At 55.8% G+C, this 9,499-nt stretch overlaps 2 protein-coding genes across 2 annotated transcripts; both read left to right on the top strand.

The window, feature by feature from the left end:
• Positions 1-335: 335 nt before the first annotated feature.
• On the top strand, positions 336-754 carry LOC111590609 (uncharacterized). The gene has a single exon (XM_023301407.1). It carries the CDS (start codon positions 358-360, stop codon positions 736-738), a length of 381 nt encoding a protein of 126 aa, XP_023157175.1. The 5' UTR covers positions 336-357; the 3' UTR covers positions 739-754.
• A 1,500-nt stretch (positions 755-2,254) lies between these two features.
• LOC118473139 (protein ALP1-like) lies at positions 2,255-3,507 on the top strand. The gene is made up of 2 exons (XM_035961807.1): positions 2,255-2,990; positions 3,077-3,507. Exons 1-2 carry the CDS (start codon positions 2,255-2,257, stop codon positions 3,505-3,507), a joined length of 1,167 nt encoding a protein of 388 aa, XP_035817700.1.
• Positions 3,508-9,499: the final 5,992 nt, after the last annotated feature.

Here is a 9,499-nt window from a genome sequence, read left to right as displayed (position 1 = left end):
CGAAATTCCAAGGATTTTGTTTGCCCATGTCATGATTGCATAGCTCATAGAAGACACAAAAAGTCTCTGAAGGTACAAGTAATAGTTTTCGTTAGAATAGTTAACTACAGATCGAGTTTGCAAAACCTTGGCACCACTGCTATGCAACTGATGTGGTTTAAGCATACATGCTTTCTAGACATACTCACAGCATATAAATTAGTTGTGACCTTGGTTTTTGTTAGTGCCCACTTATGGAGCCCATTGGTAACCATCACTGCATGATTATAGCTTGAACCCTAATTTTGTAGAGTATCTCATTGGATGTACGTACATTGTCCTACTGTCTAGTTCACTAACCACCTAAATCCACATCAGATGGATTCAGCAGACTCCATAGCCGACAAGGCAATTGGAAGGATGCAAGAGATTGCGGACAAGATATTTTCCGTAGCTCGTGAAACAATCCGTCCAGGACGCGGGTTGACCTCATTTGAGGCTACCAAATTACGTGTAGCATTGGAGGACATTGCTTGCATGCTTGAGCAAGACTCTCTGGTGTTGCAAGAGAATTTGGACAACGTGAACAACGTAACCAACCCTGGTCAAAGCAGCTATGAATCGTCAGCCTTGTCCTCACCACCCCCTGCTGACGAGTACCTTAGTCCGGATTGGGACTTTGCTGAGCACTTCGCAAACTTCTGGGGTCTTGAATATGACTCCGACCAGATGCCATCGTTTAGTGACAATGAAGTTTAAGTTGGATAATGTTTGAGTCAGGTGTTAGTGTGACTGGGATAGATCAGGCTTTTGGTTCTTGCGACACTTTGTAAACTGTTCATTGTGCTTTTGTCTTCAGCAGCACTTTTATGTCGTGAGTCCCTATATGTAATTATGCCAAACGAATGTGACTGCTTATGGTACTACTTTTATTATGGTCAGTTTCCTGTTATATTTTTTGTCTTAGTTACTGAACTTGAATACGTAATAAGAATCGTGTACACTCTTTCGCACTAGATGGACAAGTCTGGCAAAGTGATTGCTAAGTGGGATAGTAGAGCAACAAAAATTTACACAGAAATATGTGTAGAAGAGGTCAATGCACGGAACAGGCCACAACATTTCCTAAACACCGAAGGGTATGCTAACCTCATAAGAAAGTTTAAGGAACGCACTGGTCGCACTTACACAAGGGATCAAATGAAGAATAAGTGGGATTCGTTGAAGAGAATGTACACGCAGTGGAAAACTCTTAATGAAAGGGCTACAGGTCTTGGTCGAGACCCTCATACTGGTTCAATCAGTGCGCCAGATGAGTGGTGGGCCAAGCAAAATGAAGTAAGTAGATCTATTTATTTTCTAGACTAACAATAGTATTGGCCATCTCAAACTAGGAACTACCATGTTGGTGCAGGCAATGCCAGGTTGTATTATGTTCAAAACAGCCCCCTAGAGAATGAGGACGAGCTAAAGGTTATGTTTGGACCCATTGTCTGCACAAATGAAAGAACCCTGGTTCCTGGCGTCGAGGATGCTAATTCATCATCTGATGATCATTTCGAAGCCACTTTAGGTGGGGGTGAAAACAACACACCTGACCCCTGCACAAATGCTAGTGGGAAGCGTAAGATGCGCCATGATTCTCCTAAACCAAAGAAGAAAAAAGATTCGAGGGAAGAGTACATGAGAAGACTAGTGGAGGCTTTTGAGTCGCGCTCAATGACCACTAACAAGTCCATTACCTCTTCTGACAATGACCCAGTTCGACTTGAGATTAAAAAGCAGTTGCAACAAGTCATGGATGATGGATCACCAGAAGGGAGCCAACTACATTTGTTTGCCACTCATCTATTGATTGAGAAGAAGTATAGAGATGTTTTTGCAAACTTGCAGACAAAAGAAGGAAGGATCGCTTGGTTTCGCAATGCTTACGAGATAGATCTTAAAAAGTGCACTTAGCTGCTGGTCGTCCGACAACAGAGGCTTATGTTCAGTATTGTCGTTGTTTGTGTCTGTTTTATCAGTCTTGTCGTTTTATTGTTGTGAGGAATAAACTTGTCGTGCGCTTCATTTTCCCTTTGAAACAGTTTTCCAGATATTCGAGTTGAACTTGTATTTCAATAATCAGAGTTGTGAGATTGTGAACTATGTGAATCTGTGAACTTTCTGTCTCCTTTGAATACTGAATATATGTGGCTTGTAAACTGTGGTTGTACACTATTATGTGACTTACAAACTGTGGTTACATATGAATATGTCTCTGTTGTTTGTGTGCATGCAGATGTCTGACCCTGCTGCACACACATATGATAATGAAATGGATGACACAGATGCAGAATTGGTGGTTGCTATATATGCTGTAGACATTTGGGGCAGGACTTTCAGTCAGGTTCCTAGAAGAACATTGGTTGAAACTGGTATTCAATGGGTGGAGAGAACGTTGGAGAATAGTAACGACTGCTTCGATATGTTTCGCATGCGACGAACTATTTTTAGACGATTGCATGACAAATTGGTGGACAATTATGGTCTGCTTCCAAGCCGGGGTGTTAGTACTATGGAAGCACTTGGCATTTTCTTGTGGGCATGTGGGGGTCCACAGTCATTTAGGCAGATAAGGAATAAGTTTGGTCACTCCTTGGAAACAATTAGTCGCAAGTATACAGAAGTCCTTGATGCACTGTTTAAGATGTCATCTCACATAATTAAGCCCAAAGACCCATATTTCATCGAGATTCATCCTCGTTTGCGAGAGGCGAGATTTTGGCCACACTTCAAGGATTGCATAGGAGCAATTGATGGTAGTCACTTTCCAGCGGCAGTCCCGGCCTTGGAGCAAGCCAAATATATTGGACGCCACGGTTACGCATCACAGAATGTAATGGCCGTTTGTGACTTCGATATGAGGTTCACATTTGTTGTCACAGGATGGCCAGGATCCGTACATGACACTAGAGTATTACAAGATACTTTGATAACTTATGCGGACAGGTTCCCCCAGCCACCAGAAGGTATATAATTATATACCTTCTTTTTATGACATATGCTAATAATTAATGGCTTAAGTATTTAACTTTTGTATTTCATGTTTGTGCAGGTAAATACTATCTTGTCGATTCAGGTTATCCAAATAGAAAGGGCTACCTTGCACCTTATAAGGGTCAGAAGTACCACATTTCTGAATGGCAAAATGCGAGGCAACCTATTGGGAGCAAAGAAGTATTCAACTATGCACACTCTTCGCTACGCAATGTAATAGAGCGATCGTTTGGGGTGCTTAAAATGAAGTGGAGAGTTCTATTTAGTCTCCCTTCATTTTCGCTTACCAAACAATCCAAGATAATTATTGCTTGTATGACATTGCATAACTTCATTAGAGAGAGTGCTCTACACGATAGAGACTTTGATGAACTAGGACCTAATAGCATCAGTCATGATGTACCTTTAGGTGAGAGTAGTAGTAGCACATCTGATGAGTTAGACATGAGTGCTTTTCGAGATGCAATTGCTAATGCATTAGTGTCGTAGGTTAGTATGTCAATGTGTCGGCGTTTCGAGACCGGGGGGTCCCTAAGCCGACGAGTGAATGTCGCCGCGTGCCCCAGCCCAGATGGGTCGACGCGAGGCCGAGCGCGAAGGGGGGAAGCGAGGTGGCCGGAGACCGGCGTGAGAGAGGTGGGAATCCTGCGGCCTTCGTGTTCGTCCCGCGCCCAGGTCGGGTGCGCTTGCAGTAGGGGGTTACAAGCGTCCACGCGGGAAAGGGAGCGAGCGGATTGGCTCAAGCGCCTGAGTGGTCGTGGCGACGTAGACCAAGAGTGCTTCTCCGGCAGCTGGGGGTACCAAGATAGGCGCCTTCGTGAGGAGCGCCTTCAGGTTCCCGAGGGCTTCCTCAGCCTCAGGGGTCCAAGCGAAGCACTCGGCCTTCCTTAAGAGGCGGTACAGGGGTAGACCTCTTTCGCCGAGGCGTGAGATGAAGTGGCTCAGAGCCGCGAGGCATCCCATGACCCTCTGTACGCCTTTTAAGTCCTTGATGGGCCCCATGCTGGTGATGGCTGCGATCTTCTCCGGGTTGGCTTCGATGCCTCGCTCGGAGACGATGAACCCCAAGAGCATGCCTCGGGGCACCCCGAAGACACACTTCTCGGGATTGAGCTTGACGCCTTTCGCCTTGAGACATTGGAATGTCACTTCAAGGTTGGAAAGGAGGTCGGAGGCTTTCCTTGTCTTGACTACGATGTCATCGACGTAGGCCTCGACCGTGCGGCCAATGTGTTCGCCGAACACATGGTTCATGCACCGCTGGTACGTCGCGCCCGCGTTCCTCAAGCCGAACGGCGTGGTGACATAGCAGTACATGCCGAAGGGTGTGATGAAAGAAGTCGCGAGCTGGTCGGACTCTTTCATCCTGATTTGGTGATACCCTGAGTAGGCATCGAGGAAAGACAAGGTTTCGCACCCAGCAGTGGAATCCACGATTTGATCGATGCGAGGCAGAGGGTAGGGAACCTTCGGACATGCTTTGTTGAGACCAGTGTAGTCTACACACATCCGCCATTTCCCCCCTTTCTTTCTCACAAGCACAGGGTTGGCAAGCCATTCGGGATGGAATACCTCCTTGACGAACCCTGTCGCCATTAGCTTGTGGATCTCCTCGCCTATGGCTCTGCGCTTCTCCTCGTCGAATCGGCGCAGAGGCTGCTTGACGGGTCGGGCTCCAGCTCGGATGTCCAGCGAGTGCTCGGCGACATCCCTCGGTATGTCGGGCATGTCCGAGGGACTCCACGCGAAGACGTCGGCGTTCGCGCTGAGAAAGTCGACGAGCACTGCTTCCTATTTGGGATCGAGCTGGGAGCCGATCCGGACTTGCTTGGAGGCGTCACTGCTGGGGTCGAGGAGGACGGACTTAACCGTCTCCGCTGGCTCGAAGTTGCCGGCATGACGCTTCACGTCTGGCACCTCCTTAGAGAGGCTCTCCAGGTCGGCGATGAGGGCCTCGGACTCGGCAAGGGCCTCGGCGTACTCCACGCACTCCACGTCACATTCGAACGCGTGTTTGTACGTGGGGCCAACGGTGATGACCCCGTTGGGGCCCGGCATCTTGAGCTTCAGGTAGGTGTAGTTGGGGACGGCCATGAACTTCGCGTAGCATGGCCTCCCCAGTACCGCGTGGTAGGTTCCTCGGAACCCGACCACCTCGAACGTCAGGGTCTCCCTTCGGAAGTTGGAGGGTGTTCCGAAGCAGACGGGAAGGTCGAGCTGTCCGAGGGGCTGGACGCGCTTCCCGGGAATGATCCCATGGAAGGGCGCAGCGCCTGCCCGGACGGAGGACAGATCGACACGCAGGAGCCCGAGGGTCTCGGCGTAGATGATGTTGAGGCTACTGCCTCCGTCCATGAGGACCTTGGTGAGCCTGACGTCGCCGATGACGGGGTCGACGACGAGCGGGTATTTCCCCGGGCTCGGCACATGGTTCGGATGGTCGGCTTGGTTGAAGGTGATGGGCTTGTCGGACCAGTCTAGGTAGACTGGTGCCGCCACCTTCACCGAACAGACCTCCCGACGCTCTTGCTTGCGGTGCCGAGCCGAGGCATTCGCCGCTTGCCCACCATAGATCATGCAACAGTCGCGGACCTTGGGAAACTCTCCTGCCTGGTGATCTTCCTTCTTGTCGTCGTCGTGGGCCCTGCCACCCTCCGCGGGTGGCCCGGCCCTGTGGAAGTGGCGCCGAAGCATGACGCACTCCTCAAGGGTGTGCTTGACGGGCCCCTGGTGGTAGGGGCACGGCTCCTTGAGCATCTTGTCGAAGAGGTTGGCACCTCCGGGGGGTTTCCGAGGGTTCTTGTACTCAGCGGCGGCGACAAGGTCTGCGTCGGCGGCGTCGCGTTTCGCTTGCGACTTCTTCTTGCCCTTCTTCTTGGCGTCGCGCTGAGTGGACGCCTCGGGGGCATCTTCCGAAGGGCGGCCCTGGGGCTGCTTGTCCTTCCGGAAGATAGCCTCGACCGCCTCCTGGCCGGAGGCGAACTTGGTGGCGATGTCCATCAGCTCGCTCGCCCTGGTGGGGGTCTTGCGACCCAGCTTGCTCACCAGGTCGCGGCAAGTGGTGTCGGCGAGGAACGCGCCGATGACATCCGAGTCGGTGATGTTGGGCAGCTCGGTGCGCTGCTTCGAGAATCGCCGGATGTAGTCTCGGAGAGACTCTCCCGGCTGCTGTCGACAGCTTCGAAGGTCCCAGGAATTCCCAGGGCGCACGTATGTGCCCTGGAAGTTTCCGGCAAAAGCTTGGACCAGGTCGTCCCAGTTGGAGATCTGCCCCGGAGGCAGGTGCTCCAACCAGGCGCGAGCGGTGTCGGAGAGGAACAGGGGGAGGTTGCGGATGATGAGGTTGTCGTCGTCCGTTCCACCCAGTTGGCAGGCCAGGCGGTAGTCCGCGAGCCACAGTTCTGGTCTCGTCTCCCCCGAGTACTTCGTGATAGTAGTCGGGGGTCGGAACCGGGTCGGGAACGGCGCCCGTCGTATGGCCCGGCTGAAGGCCTGCAGACCGGGTGGTTCGGGCGAGGGACTCCGATCCTCCCCGTTGTCGTAGCGTCCCCCACGCCGGGGGTGGTAGCCTCGGCGCACCCTCTCGTCGAGGTGGGCTCGGCGGTCGCGGTGATGGTGCTCGTTGTCGAGGCGACCTGGGGCCACAGGCGCGGTGTTGCGCGTGCGCCTGGTGTAGACCGAGGCTTCGCGCATGAATCGGGAAGTCGCGGCATGATGCTCCGAGGGGTACCCCTGCCTTCGGGAGGCGGAGCTCTCGGCCCGCCGGACCGCGGCGCCTTCCAGGAGATTCTTGAGCTCTCCCTGGATTCGCCGCCCCTCGGTGGTTGATGGCTCCGGCATCGCGCGGAGGAGTATTGCTGCTGCAGCCAGGTTCTGGCCGACCCCACTAGATTCGGGTGGTGGCCTAACCCTGACATCGTCGGTGATGCGGTGCTGGAAGCCCTGGGGTAGATGACGTATTTCTCCGGCCGGAGGTTGGCCCGCCCATGCCTGCCCGACATCCCGGCGGATTGGCTCAAGCGCTCCTGCTCCCTCGTCGAGCCTGGCCTGCACCCCGCGGATTTGCTCGAGCTGTGGGTCATGGCCCCCCGCCTGAACGGGGACCACAGCTAGCTCCCGTGGGATGTCAACGCGAGGCACCGGCCTAGGGAGATCACCGTCCTCCGGCATGCCGAGATGGTTGCCTTCGGAGGGACCCCCTAGATCAACGTGGAAACATTCGCGGCTTGGGCCGCAGTCCTCGTCGCCGAGGCTACGGCTACCATCGGAATAGTCGGAAAGGCAGTAGTCACATGCGGTCATGAAGTCCCGCATGGCACTGGGGTTGCCAAGTCCAGAGAAATCCCAACAGATGCTGGGCTCGTCGTCTTCCTCGGACCCAGAGGGTCCGTAGGTCGAGACGTCCGTCAGCCGGTCCCAAGGTGACCGCATACGAAACCCCAGAGGGTTTGGACTCGCCTCTACGAGAGCACCCGCCAAAGCGAAGCCGCTAGGCGGGTCGAGGCTGAATCCGAAAGATGTGGGATGGGAATCGGTCGGTACCTCTTGGTCGACGGGCGGTGATGAAGTCACGTCGGGGACTGGCTGCACCGTCGTCTCAGGTACAAGGGTGACGTCCAGCAAGCCCTTCGCGAGCGCGCTGGCGTCGTCCGTTTGCTCGGGATTGGCATGTTGCGGGGAGACGGCGCTCGTCTTCGTCTCAAGCGCGAGGTCGATGCCCGGTGCGCCCCCCGTTGGGGTGCTGGCGCCGTCGACTCGCTCGACAGCCGACGAGGCGCTGCCTCCTGCTTGGCCTTGGTTGCCCCGCCTCCTCCTCCGTCGGCGGGGGAGAGGACAGGGTGAGCTCTAATGTTGTTCTTCCACCGCGCGGGGAAGACGTCGTCGATTCCACCGCCGGCGGGCGGGCTGTCGACCGCCATTGTCGTTGTCGCGCGGCGGTGGAAGGAGTATCATGTCGTAGCTGCCGTCGAGGGACACGAACTCAAGACTCCCGAAACGGAGCACCGTCCCGGGTTGGAGAGGTTGCTGGAGACTGCCCATCTGGAGCTTGACGGGAAGCTGTTCGTCAACACGCAGCAGGCCCCTACCTGGCGCGCCAACTGTCGGCGTTTCGAGACCGGGGGGGTCCCTAAGCCGACGAGTGAATGTCGCCGCGTGCCCCAGCCCAGATGGGTCGACGCGAGGCCGAGCGCGAAGGGGGGAAGCGAGGTGGCCGGAGACCGGCGTGAGAGAGGTGGGAATCCCGCGGCCTTCGTGTTCGTCCCGCGCCCAGGTCGGGTGCGCTTGCAGTAGGGGGTTACAAGCATCCACGCGGGAGAGGGAGCGAGCGGCTTCAAGCGAGCGCCTGTCTCGTCCTCGTCCCCGCGCGGCCAACCCTCTCTAAGAGGGCCCTGGTCCTTCCTTTTATAGGCGTAAGGAGAGGATCCAGGTGTACAATGGGGGGTGTAGCAGAGTGCTACGTGTCAAGCGGAGGAGAGCTAGCGCCCTAAGTACATGCCGTTGTGGCAGCCGGAGAGATTTTGGCACCCAGCTGGTGTGATGTCGTGGCCGTCGGAGGAGTGCCGGAGCCTGGCAGAGGGACAGCTGTCGGAGCTGTTGAGTCCTTGCTGACGTCCTCTTGCTTCCGTAAGGGGGCTGAGAGCCGCCGTCGTCACAGAGTATGTGGGGCGCCATCATTGCCTATCTGGCGGAGCGAGCCAGATGGGACGCCGGTCTTGTCCCCAGTGACCCGAGTCAGCTTGAGGTAGGGTGATGATGGCGCCTCCTGTCGACGTGGCTGGTCTGCGCCCTAGGTTGGGCGATGTGGAAGCTCCTCCGAAGCCGAGGTCGAGTCTGTCTCCTGTGGCCAAGGTCGAGTCCGAGCCCCTGGGTCGGGCGAGGCGGAGACCGTCGGCTGAGGCCAGGGCGTAGTCCGAGCCCTGGGGTCGGGCGAAGCGGAGTTCGTCGTCTTCCAGGGCTGAGCCCGAGTCCGAGCCCTGGGTCGGGCGGAGCGGAGTTCGCCGTCTTCCGGGGCTTAGCCCGAGTCCGAGCCCTGGGTCGGGCGGAGCGGAGTTCGCCGTCTTCCGGGGCTTAGCCCGAGTCCGAGCCCTGGGTTGGGCGGAGCGGAGTTCGCCGTCTTCCGGGGCTTAGCCCGAGTCCGAGCCCTGGGTCGGGCGGAGCGGAGTTCGCCGTCTTCTGGGGCTTAGCCCGAGTCCGAGCCCTGGGTCGGGCGAGGCGGAGCTTCCTATGGTGCCTGTGGCCGGGCCTGACTGCCTGTCAGCCTCACTCTGTCAAGTGGCACCGCAGTCGGAGCGGCGCAGGCGGCGCTGTCTTTCTGTCAGGCCGGTCAGTGGAGCGGCGAAGTGACGGCGGTCACTTCGGCTCTGTCGGCTGGGGGGCGCGTGTCAGGATAAAGGTGTCAGGCCACCTTTGCATTAAATGCTCCTGTGATTTGGTCGGTCGGTGCGGCGATTTGGTCAGGGTTGCTTCTTGGCGAAGACAG

This window comes from Zea mays, chromosome 1 (assembly GCF_902167145.1).
Source record: "Zea mays cultivar B73 chromosome 1, Zm-B73-REFERENCE-NAM-5.0, whole genome shotgun sequence".
Taxonomy (NCBI): domain Eukaryota; kingdom Viridiplantae; phylum Streptophyta; class Magnoliopsida; order Poales; family Poaceae; genus Zea; species Zea mays.
Note: the sequence above shows the minus strand (reverse complement) of the source record. Positions and strands in the feature narration are given on the sequence as shown.